Here is a 16,532-nt window from a genome sequence, read left to right as displayed (position 1 = left end):
ATGGTCTGTGCTGAATCAAAACACCACTTTTATTTCTTACAGATTGTTAGGAGATACAGTGACTTTGATTTGCTGAACAACAGCTTGCAGGTAATTATTTTAAAACACCAATGACACACATTTATTGCTTGGGGTATCTTGGAAACTGGTTGGAAACGACAATATTAGGAACAAGAAATTAGCAAATTTCCCTAGCAAAGGAGATAAGCTCATACTTTAAACAGATGATGTGTGACTCTAAAAATAAACTTTGGGGAATAAACATCATTTATAATAGTCACCTTGCAGCTGGGCACCTTTGTGCCAGACTGCGTCCTTACCACAATCATGGGATGCTGTGTGTTACCTCCTTTTCGCAGGTTAGGAATGACTAAATGGATTGCTAGAGTTGTTCACTGAGAGCTGGGACGCTCAGACTCTCTTAAACAAGGCTGCATAGTCGGCATTGCAGATCAACAACACTCAGCAGTAACTAGAGACTCAGCCTTTTTCAGTGTAACTTTTTTTTTTTTTTTTTTACTTTTTAAATTTATTTTTTGGCTGCATTGGGTCCTCGTTGCTGTGCGCGGGGGTTACTCTTCGTTGCGGTGTGCAAGCTTCTCATTGCAGTGGCTACTCTTGTTGTGGAGCACGGGCTCTAGGGCATGCGAGCTTCAGTAGTTGTGGCACGCGGTCTCAGTAGTTGTGGTGCACGGGCTTGGTTGCTCTGCGGCATGTGGGATCTTCCTGGACAAGGGATAGAACCCATGTACCCTGCGTTGGCAGGCAGATTCTTAATTACTGCGCCACCAGGGAAGTCCCTCAGTGTAACTTTTTTCTCTTAAATATGTATTTCTAAATCCCTTTGATTTAAATGTTTGTAACTTGGTGGCCATAATGGAAAGAGATGAGCTGGAAACAAAGCTAGGGCTGGTAATGATCGAAGAGTCCTAGAGAAGTGTTAGCACCGTAGGTACTGGCAATACCACCCATGTCTTCACCTGGTAGGGTAGATTGGTCTTCAGGGGCCCTGGTTTATTGAAGACCACTGGGCTTGTATCATATCTCGGCTTTGATTGGTAGCATAAACCCTTGAGCCAGAGTGCTTGGCTTACGACCAGCCCAGCTGGGAGGTGAACTGGCCATCATCACTCATTCTGAGTGACCTCTGATCCTGTCCACAAAGGTCAGGAGGACTGCTGCCTGGGAGGCGGCGTAATGCTTCCTTTCCTTCAAAAGGCCATTTTTTATTGACCAGACTTTGGAAAAATAGCATTTGTAGAGTCCAGACTTTCACATTATTTACAACACTGCTGAAAGCATGAATGCCTTATTTTCCTTCCAGTAGAACTGGCCTGAGTATCTGCAGACCTTCTTGTAATTGACATATGGTCATGCATTTCACACATGTTGTCTGTCTACATTTAAAAAAAAATAAATTTATTTAATTTTTTTATTTTTGACTGCGTTGGATCTTTGTTGCTGTGCACGGGCTTTCTCTAGTTGTGGCAAGCGGGGGCTTCTCTTTGTTGTGCGTGGGCTCTAGGCGCGCGGGCTTCAGTAGTTGTGGCACATCGGCTCAGTAGTTGTAGCTCGTGGGCTTAGTTGCTCCACGGCATGTGGGATCTTCCTGGACCAGGGCTCAAACCCATGTCCCCTGCATTGGCAGGCGGATTCTTAACCACTGCACCACCAGGGAAGTCCCAGAAGGGGGAGTGATTTTTGTACAGTGCCGTTCAGCCACGGCTGAGTAAGAATCATGGGAAAAATACTTCTGAAATTGAAATTGCCTAGGCCTAGCCCCCAAGAATGGGGGGTGGGGAGGAGGGTTTTATCCCCTATTTGTTCTTTCTTTGGGGATATAAAGTTCCATCTCCATGACTATTCAATTATAGCCTTTTTAATATAATAGAATTTTATTTTTGCATCAGTGTAATTTTCCTTTTTAAAATAGGCACTTTCACTGTGCATCTTATTTCAAATGCAAATATCCACATGTATTGATGTTGGCTTGTGCTGGGCAGGATATGGCCAGACAGCACTTCAGTGGGAGGTTTTTCTGGATCCAAGTAAACAAACAGAAGAAAGCACATACAGCTTTTTGGCAACAAAATAATTTCAAAACAACCTCCATAAAACAGACCAAAAAGATTCCAAAACCACAGAATAAAACTGTGACCATGAATTTCAGTGTCTGATTACCCTTCTGGCAGATAAATGAGTTCCTGCTGAAAAAAGAGAAATATAATACACATATGCAAGAGTTGTCTGAGTCCAATAGGAAACATACCTAAGCAAAAAAAGAAAAAAAGCAGGATGTAAAATTATACATGCAATATAATAATTACATTGAAATGTTTAGAAAAAAAGGTTGGAAGGAAATATGCCAAAATGTTAACAATGGGGATCCCCAGGTGGCAGGCTTATGGGTTATGTTTTTTTCTGGTTCTTTATACTGTTCTGTACTTTCCAAGTTCGGTACAAGAAAACACATGCAAGCTATATAAGTAGAAAAACAAAAAAAGCTGTACTTTCCCAACTTTTTATAGTGAGCATATCTTGTGGTAACAGTGAAGAAAAATCACCACCTTATTTTAAAGGCACCATCAAATTGGTGACCATCTAGGGAGATAGCATGCGACACAGAAAAAGAAGAAGGAGCTGCAGTGATGGGAACTGGCAGGGAACCCTCAGACTTTGCATGGGACCCAGTCTCTGCCCCTTACCAGCACTGAGACCTGGGCTCAGTTACTTCCTGTCTCTGTCCTCACTCTCCCCATCTGAAGCCAAGGGGTTGAACCAGATGACTTCTCAGGTCTGGTGTAGCACAGATATTTTGTAATTTGGTTGTACTGCCCATTGTTGACGTAGGAGAGACTCTACTGAACACTGGGGGGGGGAAATGGGGACAAATTAGGGTCTGTTGAGAGCTTAGAACTCCCTAGAATACTCCCTAGAATGTAGTTGAAGACAATTTGCAGATCGTTAAGGTCTGATAACAGAAATGAGAGGCTAGTAGATTCAGAGTTAGAAGGTTTTTCCTCCAGAGAAAAAGCTAGTTTTCTTGAAACTGATAGAGTTTGTCATGGAATTTAGAAGCTTCTGCTAGGCTAGCATGGGTCAGATTATGGGCTCCAGACCCCAGTTTGGCTGTTATCCCCCCTTTGCTTTGTCACTCTGCAGGTGTTATGAATGGAGGAACTTTGGGGACTTCTCTGCTGGCCTTCTTGTTCTCTTTTCCTTTATACAAGGAACTCAAGAAGGGAATCCATAGGGCACGTTGAAGAGGGAACAATAAAAAATGGGATGATTGGCTTGAAGCCATCCCTGTGGAGGTGTCTAGGAAATCACTGACTTAGTGGCTTCATCACTTTATGTGCTAGTACTCTCTCTCCCTCCTTTCTAATTAGTCATGGGAGTTCTGAATTTTGTATTCTGTGACTGGTAAGCATTTGAGAAATTCTGGGAGGAAGCTGAAAGAGAAGTTTCTCTTGAATGTTAATCTCCTTTCAAAGGCAAGATTTTATTTTATTTTATTTTTATTTATTCATTTATTTTTTAGTGAACTTTAAAAAAAATATATTTATTTATTTATTTGGCTGCGCCGGGTCTTAATCGCGGCACACGGGATCTTTGTTGCGGCATGCAGGATCTTTTAGTTGCCACATGCGGGATCTTCATTGTGGCATGCGGGATCTTTTTAGTTGCGGCATGCGGGATCTAGTTCCCTGACCGGGGATCGAACCCGGGGCCCCTGAATTGGGAGCACGGAGTCTTAACCACTGGACCACCAGGGAAGTCCCTCAAAGGCAAGATTTTAAAATAACACACACAGCATAGTTTTAATACTTTTAGGAATATTTATTGTGAGATCTTAAACCAGGGCAGGAAAACACCTCCCATCTGTCTAGCAGACTGACATGGCAGGGACACTCTAATCACAGCTGTTGGCAAAGAACTGTGTTTCACCTGTTGATTTGAAAGAGCTGATGGGATGTCTGGGAAGATCAATACATTTTCCTAAAGAGAAATGAAGCATGAAAAAAAAGATTGGTTCAAGCTTGGAGGCCACAAAGTGTGAAACAGATAGCTTATCAAATTCATGAATTAAAAACAGCCCCCCCCCCCAAAAAAATAGCCCTGTTGGGGTTTGAATCCGATATTGTCAGATGTGACTGTCCATTCCGAGTGATGTGAGGTTCAGCCGGGTCTGCTCTTGGGCAGGTAGTACAGGAAAATGTGCTGATATTGGCTGATAGTAATTTAAAAAAAAATCGTTGTTGTGTATATGATCACTTTGATGAGCAAAAGGGTTTGTTTGTTTCTTTCTTTTTTTTAATTGAAAAAAGTAGTAAATGAGAAATGTAACATTTCATAGTATAGAAATAAAAATTAATTCACCAACCCACTCCCAGAGGTAGCTATTCTCAAGCAGGTAGTGTGAGTCCTTTTAGACATTTTTGGTGCATATATAACTATATGCCTGGGCTTATACACACACACATACATACACACACAAATGAGATTGTACCCTGCAACTTAGTAAAGGAGTTTTTAAAAGAAATCAGTTATGTTTTCAGTAATATATTACCTTTGATTCCCCTGTATTACTCAATGCTCCAGAACAAAAATAATAATAAAACGATTGGCTTGGATGTGTGCTAGCTGAGTGATGTGCTTTCTTCATAAGTATGCTTTGTATTTAGCTAATAAAGGAACTGCTGTTAGGTAAAGCCTAATTGTATGAGTGAGGAAAACAACCTGAAATTGAAGTGTGTCATCTGGCAATGAATTTTGCCATGGTTGAAAATTCACTCTAAGTATGTTCTGACATGTTTTCATAAATATGTTGGAGAAATAGGCAATTTAGAATTGTCAGCCAGCCTTTTCATCTTGCCCAATATCAAGTTCAAGGTCTTCAGCATTGTTTGAAAAATACAACAGAGTGGAACAGGCTAAGTTAGGTTCGTTCACATGGGTGATTTAGATGACATGCTTGTCTGAATTCAAGATGCCCTTCTCTTTAGACCTTCCCCTTGATCAGTACACATGCCACTTGGACAGCTCTAATCTACGTACAAGTGTAGACTAGCAGTGCTCTTTCAAAGCAGTTTTGCTCATTAAGATACCAATCTGACACTTTGTTTTTTTAAGTTTAAAAAATAGATTCATAGGGAATTACCTGGCAGTGCAGTGGTTAGGGCTCCGTGCTTTCACTGCCAAGGGCCCAGGTTCGATCCCTGGTTGGGGATCTACGATCCTGCGTGCCACTCAGTGTGGCCAGAAAAGAAAAAGGACTTATAAAGTTTTTTTTTGTTTTTTTGTTTTTAATAAATTTATTTATTTTATTTTATTTTTGGCTGCATTGGGTCTTGGTTCCTGTGCACGGGCTTTCTCTAGTTGTGGCAAGCGGGGGCTACTCTTCGTTGCGGTGAGCGGGCGTCTCATCACAGTGGCTTCTCTTGTTGCAGAGCACGGGCTCTAGGCGCCTGGGCTTCAGTAGTTGTGGCTCGCAGGCTCTAGAGCGCAGGCTCAGTAGTTGTGGCGCACGGGCTTAGTTGCTCCACGGCGTGTGGGATCTTCCCGGACCAGGGATCGAACCCTTTTCCCCTGCGTTGGCAGGTGGATTCTTAACCACTGCGCCACCAGGGAAGCCCGGGACTCATAAGTTTTAAATGATCTGGAAAATGATAGATTGAGCACCCGCATTTACTTTCCCTCTCTCCCGAAGCCACTCTAAAACAACAGTAAATTGATCTTATACACACACACACACCCTCAAGGACAAATAGAATAGGAGAGGAGAAAACTACAACAAAAACATTTGAAACTGAAAATCCAGTGGATGAGAGCTAACTAATTAAGCAGATATGGGAAGGCAGAATTCTGAGATGGCAGTGAGGGTGGCTAACCCCACTGGGTCCCAGTTTATACCACAGAACCGCCAAAAGATTTAGCAATTGACAGCACCAGCTGCTGCCTGCAGCCTGGGCTGAGGTCAAGCTAAAATCAGGAGTTGAAAGTATGTTTAAGCAGTCAGATCACCAAATCTCCCCATCTGAGCAACTTATGGCTGCTCTTCTCCCTCCAGTAGAAAAACTGAGTTTATTTCCTGGAGAGGGTAGAACAGTCTTTGGACTGGAGAATGCAGGCATAGTTGGAAAATTTACATAACAAACAGGAGCCCTGACTACTCCCCACCCCTGCCCCCAGCCAAGCCCTCTTCTTCCTTTCAGCTCCCAGAATACTGGCAGTCAGGCGTAGACCCTCCAGGCAGGAGACTGGAAAATTCTTTTGGGAGGATCTGTCCAGCCTAAGAGGAAAGAGCTAAAGACAGTGAGGTCACAGGTTCTTAGAAAAATTGTCTTTTATAATCTCAGAGAGATGAAAAATTGCATTACATTACATCAGGATGCTATTAAGGAAAGAAAAGTATTTAGAAGTAAAAAAGATAATAGTAGGAATGAAAACTCTTTAGAAGGGCTGAAAGATAGAGGAAATATCCCAGGGAGAAAATGTGTAACATAGGTGGAAAATGGGAGGGAAAAGATAAGAATAGAGGACCAGTCCAGAAAGTCCAACATTGGAAAACAGGAGTTCTAGAAACAGAAAGCAAAGGGAATGGAGGGGAAGAAATAATGACCTAGTACAAGAAAATACCAAAGAATGTAAGAATATTAGTTTCTAGATTGAAAGGGCTGAGTACTCAGCACAGAGAATGAAAATAGAGCCTCATAAAGGCACATGGAATTCACAAACCGAGGTCAAAGAGAAGATCCTAAAATCTTCCAGGGAGAGAAAAAAAGCCAGAATCAAGAATCTACTGCTTGAACCTTTAACAGCAGCACCAGAAACTAAAAGACAATAATGTAGCTCCTAAAAATTCTGAGGAAGAAATATATTTCCAATTTAGAATTCCAGATCAAGACTCGTTATCAATCAAGTGTGAGGGTAGAATAAAGACATTTTTTAACATGCAAGGTTTCAAAAAATTTATCTCCCTTACTCCCTTTTTAGGAAGCTGACACAGGGTATCTCCACCCAAAGTCAGGGAATTATCTAAGAAAAGGGCAGGTATGGATATAGAAATGGGGTTCGGCAGGAGAAAGGGCAAAAGCTTCTCCAGCATGATGGTGAAGGGAGGTCCCAGGATGCCAGCTTTGCAGCAGGTGTAGGGACCACCAGTCCTGCTTGGAGCAGGTTGGTGGGTTCTGGAAGGTACTCCTCAAGAAGATAAAGTTGATACATCTTTGTATCTGAGTGTGTTGAGAAAAGGCTTAGGCAGAGAGTTTGGAGTTGAATAGAAAACTTAAAAAGACTACTAATTGACAGAAAGGAATAATAAGCATGCTCTTTGGCTCAGTTGTGAATATCATTTACCTAATGTAAATATGAATATTGCACTAAATAAAATTATAACATCACTATATTGGAAGGAGTAGTAATAGAACGTGTATGGAATGAGATTAGGATGGTGAAAGAGAACTTAATCCTAATCTTCCATAATTAGAAACTTACAGATAATGCATAAAAGTGAAAAATCAAGACATAACAATGTGAACATTCCCCTATTCCAGAAGATCAGCTGAAAGAGTTGAATGTGACTGCCTCTGGGGAGTGGGGAATGGATATGTCACCTGTTGGGGGGGGTGGTAGGAGCACTGTGGGACTGCTAGTAATAATAAAAAAAGAACTGTTTGACTCTTGAAGTGATGTTCGTGTATATGTTTGATAAAAAGAAAACCACATTACAAAATTAAGTTTTAAAGTTGCTACGCTGAATAAAGCATTTTATCAATTCTCAGTTGTTAACGGTTTTTCACATTTTTATAGTATGACAAATTAGGATGCATCCTAAAATGCCTTAGACCTAATGAAATATGATGGCTCAGGATTCTGATAATGTATCTTATTTGGGGATGACATGAGTATAATACTTTTTTTTTTTTTTTTTAATTAAAGATTGCAGGCCTAAGTCTACCTCTTCCTCCCAAAAAATTGATTGGTAACATGGATCGTGAGTTCATAGCTGAGAGGCAGAAAGGTCTTCAGAACTATCTCAACGTTATCACCACAAATCATATCTTGTCTAATTGTGAGCTGGTTAAGAAGTTTTTAGATCCAAACAACTATTCTGCAAGCTATACTGGTAAGTAGAAGGATCTATCAGCTACAGTCCCGGGACAAAAGAGGCACTTTTCTTTGCTGGAGATAATATACATGGGAGAAATTCTCCTTCCAAATGGGGAGATGTGTACATCTGTTACAGGGTGTTATTCATTTACTAATAATTACCTGATTGTATTTTTACCATAGATATATAAGAAGAAAATTGTTCCAAAATGTTTGTGATGTCTGTTTAGAAAAATATGGAGGAGAACTTATTGTCTATGTACAGAGTCTTGTCTTTATTATTTTCCCTGACAAAACAGAGTAAATAGTCCACATTAATCTATACAGTAATCTCAATTTGATTTGTATTTGGCACTGTTTTTGTGTTTACAGTATATACTATGCCTGGTTTTTCTGGGAATTACTTTAAACACAACAGTGATCCAGAAGTGTTCTTTCTGTGTCTTCCCAGTTGCTCGCTGAAATCTACTCTGTGCGAAGCCTAAAGAAGAGGTGGTTCTCTTCCAAACTTTCCCTGGGTCAGGGTGGCAGCCAGGGGCCTGAGTTGGAAAGGGTGCCAGTCACACACAAAGCTAGCATCAGTAATGTAAGCTCATTGTCAGTAGAATGAGTGATTAAATATTTAATACACTCTGGCGTGGCCTTGAAGAGACCAATAGAAACTGTTGTAGAACTGAACCAGTGACTAGAATTCAACTGGTTTTTTAAAGCTAAACCATGCTTAGAGTCTAAGTGGAACTCTGGGTATTATTAATAAGCTGATTTCCTTGCTAAGAGAATAGATTGTTTACAGACTACGTTTTAGGTCCTCAGAACGCTGCTTTTGAAGTAATTGGAGGGAGACACTTATTTCTGTGTCAGATAGAGGGAAATAGAGGACTACTTGTCAGGCACCAAACTTTTCTGCATAATATAATCCACCTGGGGAGCTTTAAAAACTCCTGATGCCCAGGCTGCATTCATGCCAATTAAATCAGAATCTCTGTGGATTGGGTTCGTAATTTGTAAAGCTCCCCTAGAGATTCTAATTGCCGCCGAGTTTGACAACCACAGTTAGAACTTGCTACTGACAGTGTGGTCCTCTGACAGCAGCACTGGCATCACTGGGAGCGTGTCAGTAACGCAGGATTTAGGCCCCAGCCTAAACCTAGAATCAGGATGTGGTTTTAACAGGGTTGCCATGTGGTTTGCATGCATATTAAAGTTTGAGAAGCCTTGTCCTAGAACGTACCTGCCATCTTCTAATGGAAGTGCCTGTAAGAAAAAAATGCGTTTCTAGACTGCAATCAAGTGAAGGAAAGTTAATTTCAAACTCACATTTACTGTAAGTAACAATGAATTGTTACAAGGCTTGCATCCTTCCCCCACGTGTTTCTCGGTTCACATAGGAGAAAAGGGGCTCCCAGGACAGTTCGCATTTTTTCAGAGTAGATCTCGCTTGGCTTTCATTTCTCCATGCTTTATTTACCTCACTTGTTCTCAGAATTATCAGATCATGGGCCTTCTGGATTGACTTTTTTTTTTTTCTTAATTTTATTTATTTATTTTTGGCTGAGTTGGGTCTTCGTTGCGGTGCGCGGGCTTCTCATTGTGGTGGCTTCTCTTGTTGCGGAGCACGGGCTCCAGGCACACGGGCTTCAGTAGTTGTGGCACGTGGGCTCAGTAGTTGTGGCTCACGGGCTCTAGAGCTCAGGCTCAGTAGTTGTGGCGTACGGGCCTAGTTGCTCCACGGCATGTGGGATCTTCCTGAAGCAGGGCTCGAACCTGTGTTCCCTGCATTGGCAGGTGGATTCTTAACCACTGCGCCACCAGGGAAGTCGCTGTATTGACTTTTATCAAGTCAGTCCCAACCCAGCCCTCTTCATTGGTTTGTCCACATTTTTTCCTGAGGGTGTCTGCTAATGTTCTCCTAGGGCAAGCATCAAGGTGTAGTGCACACGTGATGATGCCATTCATTCCATAAACCTTGACTGTCTGCTCTGCCTATGCCACGTGCTGGGTGCAGGGCTGGGTGTTGGGGTGCAGGTGTGAAGAAGTTGTGCTCCCTGTTCTCAGGGAGCTTATACCAGAAGTACCTTGAGTTGCCAGGGGTCAGAGCTAGCAGGGATCTTGGAGCAGACGTATCAGAACTAACCCTCTTGTTTTATTTCTTAGTGTTATTTTTTTGTTTTTGTTTTCCTTCCAGTTTTATTGAGATATAATTGATGTACAGCACTGTATAAGTTTAAGGTGTACAGCATAATGATTTGACTTACATACATTGTGAAATGATTATCGCAATAAGTTTAGTGAACATCTCTCATCTCATAGAGATGCAAAATTAAATAGAAAAAAAATTTTTCCTTGTGATGAGAACTCTTAGGATTTACTCTCTTGTTAGCTTTCATATATAATGTACAGCAGTGTTAATTATATTTATCATGTTGTGTATTACATCCTTAGTACTTATTTATCTTATAACTGGAAGTTTGTACCTTTTGGTCACCTTCATTCAATTCCCCATCCCCCTATCCCCTAGCCCCCACCTCTGGTAACCACAAATCTGATCTCTTTTTCTATGAGTTTGTTTGTTTTTGAAGAATAATTGACGTACAACACTACGTTAGTTCCTGTTACACAACACTGTGATTGGATGTTTCTATACCTTTCAAAATAATCATCATGAAAAGTTGATGATGTCAACTTACGATACGTCACCATACAAAGATATTACATAGTTATTGACTGTATCCATCCACGTGGTTGCAAATGGCAAGATTTCATTCTTCTTTGTGGCTGATTAATATTCCATTGTGATACTTAGATTGCTTCCATATCTTGGCTATTGTAAATAATGCCACAATGAACATGGGGGTGCATATATTTTTTTCTAATTTTCATTTTCATTTTCTTCTGATATATACCCAGGAGTGGAATTGCTGAATCATATGGTAGTTCTACTTTTAATTTTTTGAGGAACCTCCATATCATTTTCCTTAGTGGCTACACCAAGTTACATTCTCACCAGCAGTGCACAAGGGTTCTCTTTTCTCCACATCTTTACCAGCACTTGTTTTTTATTTGTGGTCTTTTTGATGATAGCCCTTCTGATGGGTATGAGTTGATACCTCATTGTGTTTTTTTGTTTTTTTGTTGTTTTTAAATGAAAGCGTCTTTCTTTCTTTCTTTATTTATTTTTGGCTGTGTTGGGTCTTCGTTTCTGTGCGAGGGCTTTCTCTAGTTGCGGCAAGTGGGGGCCACTCTTCATCGTGGTGCGCGGGCCTCTCACTATCGAGGCCTCTCCTGTTGCGGAGCACAGGCTCCAGACGCGCAGGCTCAGTAGTTGTGGCTCACGGGCCTAGTTGCTCCGCGGCATGTGGGATCTTCCCAGACCAGGGCCCGAACCCGCGCCCCCCCCGCACTGGCAGGCAGACTCCCAACCACTGCGCCACCAAGGAAGCCCCCTGTATATTAATTTTGTATTCTACAACTTTACCGAACTCATTGATGAGTTCCAGTAGAACCCTCTCATTTTATACATGAGTGGCCCCCCCAAGAAGGGCCTTACCTAGGGTTGCAGGTTTGTATGATTGTACAAGTGTCCAGTGTCTGAATGCTTCCCAGTTGAAATGCTCCTCAGCCCCTGGAAGGTTGTCTGATCCCTGTATTTCCTTCTATTGTACTTCTCTCACATGCTGCTCTTGTCCTGATCTTTCCCCTCTCCCAGCATGGCAGACAGTCAGGAGTCCAAAGCAGATGGACTGGGCAGGAGTATAAGAAAATTGTCAGAGACTCCTGCCAGAACTCAAATGCTCAAGAAGCTGCTGCTATTTAGAGGGCACAGTCCTGATGAAACAGTAAGGGATGGATGCTGTTTTCAGAGAAGTGCTGATTTATTTCCCCCTTTGCGTGAAATGTCAGAACTTGTCTTTCCTCTATGCTGACTCACCAGCAGCCTCAGGAAAGGGAAACCCAGGCCACCTCCTCCACACCATCTTAATTGAGCCATTCCCCGAAAAGCCAGACAGACTTGTTCAGGTTTCCCCAAACTTACAGCGTGGCTCCCTGCATACCTCAAACTTCTGGCACTTCCCTAAGCAGAGCCAGTTTCCCTTTAATATGGATAACGTCTCTACCTCTCATCAGTTTCCAAATGGTCTGTGCTCACCACCCAGCTTCACTGCAGCAGGATTTGAGTTCTGCATTCAAATGTGGCCGAAATCACCGTGCTCACATTCCTGCCTGTTGCTCTGACTGAGCCCGAAGGTGCTTTGTTGGAGGGGAACTGTTGATACCACCCGTTCCCCAGGGGATGGGTGAGTAGGAACTCGGAGGACATCAGCAGCTGCCTCCTCTCCTCCCTGGGTCCCCAGCTTGGGATTGCTGGTCCCTTTTTTCTTTTTCTTATGTTTTCCTTATGGCCAAATTCACAGGAGGGAAGTATAGGTCCTTGGTGCTTTGTTGAGGGCAGGTTTTGGGGTGTTCCTTTGAATTAGAAAGTCTAATTGAGGGCCAGCTACTGTACAGGGAAAACAGGTGTCTCCCGGTCATGAGGGGTTTGTGTTGGGAAACACATGCATGCATGCACACACACACCACCTTATTCATCTTGTTAGCAAGGTGCTTCACTGCACTGTAGCCGTCTTTCCACCGTAAACAACTCGGTAAGGAAGCTTTTAATGTCCATGCAGAAGTCACTTGGACCAGAAATCAAGAGGCCTGCATCCTGGTCCCAGCTTTGTTATTAGCAGCATTTCCACTCTGTAGGCCTTGAGGTCCCGACCTATAACACAGGAGGTGGGGGTGGGGAGAGTGGACCAGGTAGTGTCGAAGCTCTCTTCTAGTCCTAAAAGCCCAGGAATGCTATGAACAGGTCAGATAGTAGTGGACTCCAAGATGAGGGGAAGGAGGGAGTGAGAGAGGGATTGGGCAGGAGGGGAGGGTGGGAGGGAAGATGAGATTATATTCAGAACAAGAGCAGGATGCTTCAGAGAGGCTGGAGGCCCACATCCGCTGTGCAGGCCGCTGCAGTATCACCCTCTGTAGTAGTTTGGGGGATCTGGAGCCCAGTCGTGGGATGGGAGGAGTCAGTGTTTATTCCCTTTAGTCATCCCACGGGGCTGGGATCTAGGACGTCAAAGGCTGCACACAGTGGGGGCAGCTGGTACGTTCTGAGCTGAGAAGTCTGAGCTCTGTGGGAAACACAGGATGGAGTTGAAGGCATCGCTCTGCATTTCCTGTCCGGGGCTTGTTTATCAGCATCTATTGAGCATGCAGCTTTTCCCATGTGTCAGTGCTAGAGAAATATAGGGCAAATGCCCTGCTTTTCATGGATTTCATGTTCTAATGGGAGAGAGTGTCCACATCCATTGAACATGTATTGAACCCTTAGTTCTTACTTCATCAACTATTTATTGAGTACCTACTGTGTGCCAGGTGCTACAAATACAGCACCAAGGAATGAATAATCTCCTAATCCCATGCCCACCCCATGGCACTTCTGCAGGGAGATTGACAGGTGAAGACTGTGGCAGGTTAAAAACATGGCAGCACCTTGAGGGTGGGGGTCAGGGTGCAGATGATCCAGATCTGAAGATGGAGGAAGGCTTCCCAGAAGAGGTGATACCTACATGGAGATCTGCGGGGTGAGTAGAAGTTAGCCAGGCCAAGAGGCAAGGGCCAGTGCTCCCAGAGAGAAAGAAGTATTTTTGTATGGCTGTGGGCTCTGCCCTGTTTAAGATATTTCTTTCCAGCTAGAGTTCACAGTCTAGTGGAAGACAGTAGCCCGAATGTGAGACAGAATCCCATAGGACAGGGACAGGTGTAGCACTGAAGTGTGCAGAGGAGGGAAGAAGGGAGGGAGTCCTGGCTAGGGGAGAAGCAAATTTGGGCTAAGCCTCAAAGGATAGATGGGTAGGAATAGAAAATGCCAAGGGGTGGAGGTAGGCCAGTCTTCAGGGGCCTTGGCAGGCAAATCTCAGTGAAAAGAGTGTGAGGCTCATATACACTGTTGGGGGTAGAGACAGAAGGGTAAGGTAGAGCCAGAGCTAGAAGCTTGGTCTTGATTTGGGAAGGAAATGGGGCCCCAATAAAGGCTTCTAAGCAGAGGAGTAGATGTTTAGGTTTGAAGTGTGTTACCTGAATCTGGGGAGAGAAGGGATTAATTTCGGGAGCATGGTAGTCATGTGATTTACTTGGCAATAAATCATAGTTCAGAGGAAAGAAAATGTCCTGTCTACAATTCCCTGACCCCAAAGGTAAAAAAAGCTATTTTCTAGTCCTTAATTTGCCAATAACAAATCTACCATATTCCACTTGCTCACAGCTGTTTCCCCATGCCTAAAACAATGTATAATATATAGTAGCATACAGTAAACATTGTGGAATAATGATATTGTGCGGAATTATGAGTCACTGTTAGTTTTGAACCAACTGTCCTTTACAGCCTCTGAGAATGACATTGTATCCCATTTAGAAAATTATTTTTCATAATCCTTCTCAAAGTTGTTATGATTTTCACGTAAAAGAATATCTTTTTAAGTAGTTTATGTTCAAGTTATTTTGGAAATACTGAAAGCATTTTATACCCGCATTACTTCTAGAGGAGGTTCAGGGTCCCCAGTGTCGGTTATAAAAATTCATCTGCTTCTGCCACTCCGAACCTCTCCAAACGGGTGGTCACGTTGGAGTAGTTGAAACAAATGTAAATGGAGCCTGTTCTGTGTCTGTCATCTCATGTTCTCTTGTGTGTGGACAACACTGACACTTTACATATTGAGTCAGTAAGATTGTTTTCTTCCCCAAATCTCAATTCATAATGTACTGTAAAATATATCAAAATGATATTGTTTGCCTAGCTCTCGGCATAGTTAATTCCAGACTAGGTCATTTTGACACATGGAAAACATTTCTGCTAAATCCCTCGTGCCTGGAATGTAACTAATGCTAAGCAGAGGTGCAGTTCCACAATGAATTTGCAGGATTGCTGTTTGCTTTCAGGGATCCAGTGTGGCTTCATTCACTCACTACATTGAGGGAAAATAGCAAATTATAGATGTTGCTTTTTGCAGGAAATGTAAAAACACAGTTATTCTGATAATTTCTTTATACAGTGAACTTTAAAGAACTTCCTCTTTTCATTGTCTTCTTAGAAGGGGGAAACGTTCTCATGATAAACAAACACAAAGAGAAGGGTGGATTTTTTTTCCAGTAAGCAGGCGTACGGTAATTTCCCACCATAGAACCATATTGTTGCTGTACATGGATGTTTTTCTAAAACACTGGCTTTTATTTCCAGTATGTATATATTTAAGGCTAATCGCTTCTTTGTTGGTGAAAGCTATAATTTCATGAGGAATGAAGGTGGGATAAATATCACTTGGAGCAACATTTAATGCTATTCCAAGCTGAGCTTACCATACGCTTTGAGTTTTGTGCTCGGGTTGTTGTCTGGTGCATATATTGAATTCTTGGGTTAAGCCAACTAGTTTGCATATTTTAGATCTTCCAGTTTAAGTAATTATTCCATTAGTAATTACTTTCTTTTCTTTAATAAACTTTTTATTTTGGAATAATTTTAGATTTACAGAAAAAATGGCAATGATAGTACAGAGTTTCCATATACCCCTCACCCATTTTGCCCTAATGTTAACATCTTTTGTAAGCATGGTACTTTTGTCAAAACTAAGGAATTAGCATTGGTACATTACTATTAACTATAGTTTTATTCAGATTTCACTAGCTTTTCCATTAATGATCTTATTCTCTTCCAAGATCCAATCTAGAATCCCACATTTTATTTAGTCTGTGTTCATTTTTTTATAATTAAGTTTTTCAAGAAGGTCATAGACCATAAGAATTTCATTTGCAAGAATAATATCTTAAGCGTATGGCAGTTTCCCGATAATGTTTGACTAATGAGTTTCTAAAATATCTTTGCAGAGATTGCCTTACAACAGGTTTCCATGTTCTTCCGATCAGAACCAAAGTGGGAGGTGGTGGAACCATTGAAAGACATAGGTGAGAAACTGGCATGCCCATTCCGTTAAGAAAGATCAGAGAACTGGGTTCTTTGTCATGCTTTCTTATAAGTATCCCAAGGAAGTTTTTATGCAGGTGAAATGCATAAGAAATGCAGGTGATTTGTTTTTCTTTTTGCCTTCGTACTGTTTGAGGATGCAGTCCTTAAGTTTTATTACTTAATGAATCTTGGTTAAAGCTCCATCTGAAGATTTGGATGGTAGTAACTAATAGTTTCAGAACCATCATTCATTCTTGTTTTATCTTTTTCACTAAATCTAAACTGAAGTGCTGTTTTCCCTTTTCCATGAGTAGAGTAATTTCTTTGCCTTTTTTTTTTTTAGTTCAGCTTTTACCATGTCAGTATTACCAAATAGTTGTTTAATGGTGCCTATATAGCTATGAATAATATTTCCAAAATT

The 16,532-nt window shown here is 41.8% G+C and overlaps 1 protein-coding gene across 9 annotated transcripts in view; it reads left to right on the top strand.

Annotated features, from left to right (window-relative positions):
- PXK (PX domain containing serine/threonine kinase like) overlaps window positions 1–16,532 on the top strand; it is a 74,345-nt gene that overhangs the window by 27,016 nt on the left and 30,797 nt on the right. For 6 of the 9 annotated variants that reach the window (XM_068559524.1, XM_068559523.1, XM_068559517.1 and 3 more), the window contains exons 3-5: window positions 43–90; window positions 7,942–8,128; window positions 16,033–16,110. In XM_068559524.1, coding sequence (XP_068415625.1) covers window positions 43–90; window positions 7,942–8,128; window positions 16,033–16,110 — 313 coding nt within the window. The remainder of the gene's footprint in view (window positions 1–42; window positions 91–7,941; window positions 8,129–16,032; window positions 16,111–16,532) is intronic. The other 3 variants (XM_068559519.1, XM_068559518.1, XM_068559522.1) reach the window with 2 other exon arrangements.

The sequence above is a fragment of the Eschrichtius robustus genome, chromosome 12 (genome assembly GCF_028021215.1).
Source record: "Eschrichtius robustus isolate mEscRob2 chromosome 12, mEscRob2.pri, whole genome shotgun sequence".
In the NCBI taxonomy this organism is placed as follows: domain Eukaryota; kingdom Metazoa; phylum Chordata; class Mammalia; order Artiodactyla; family Eschrichtiidae; genus Eschrichtius; species Eschrichtius robustus.
This window is presented reverse-complemented; position numbering and strand designations above follow the sequence as displayed.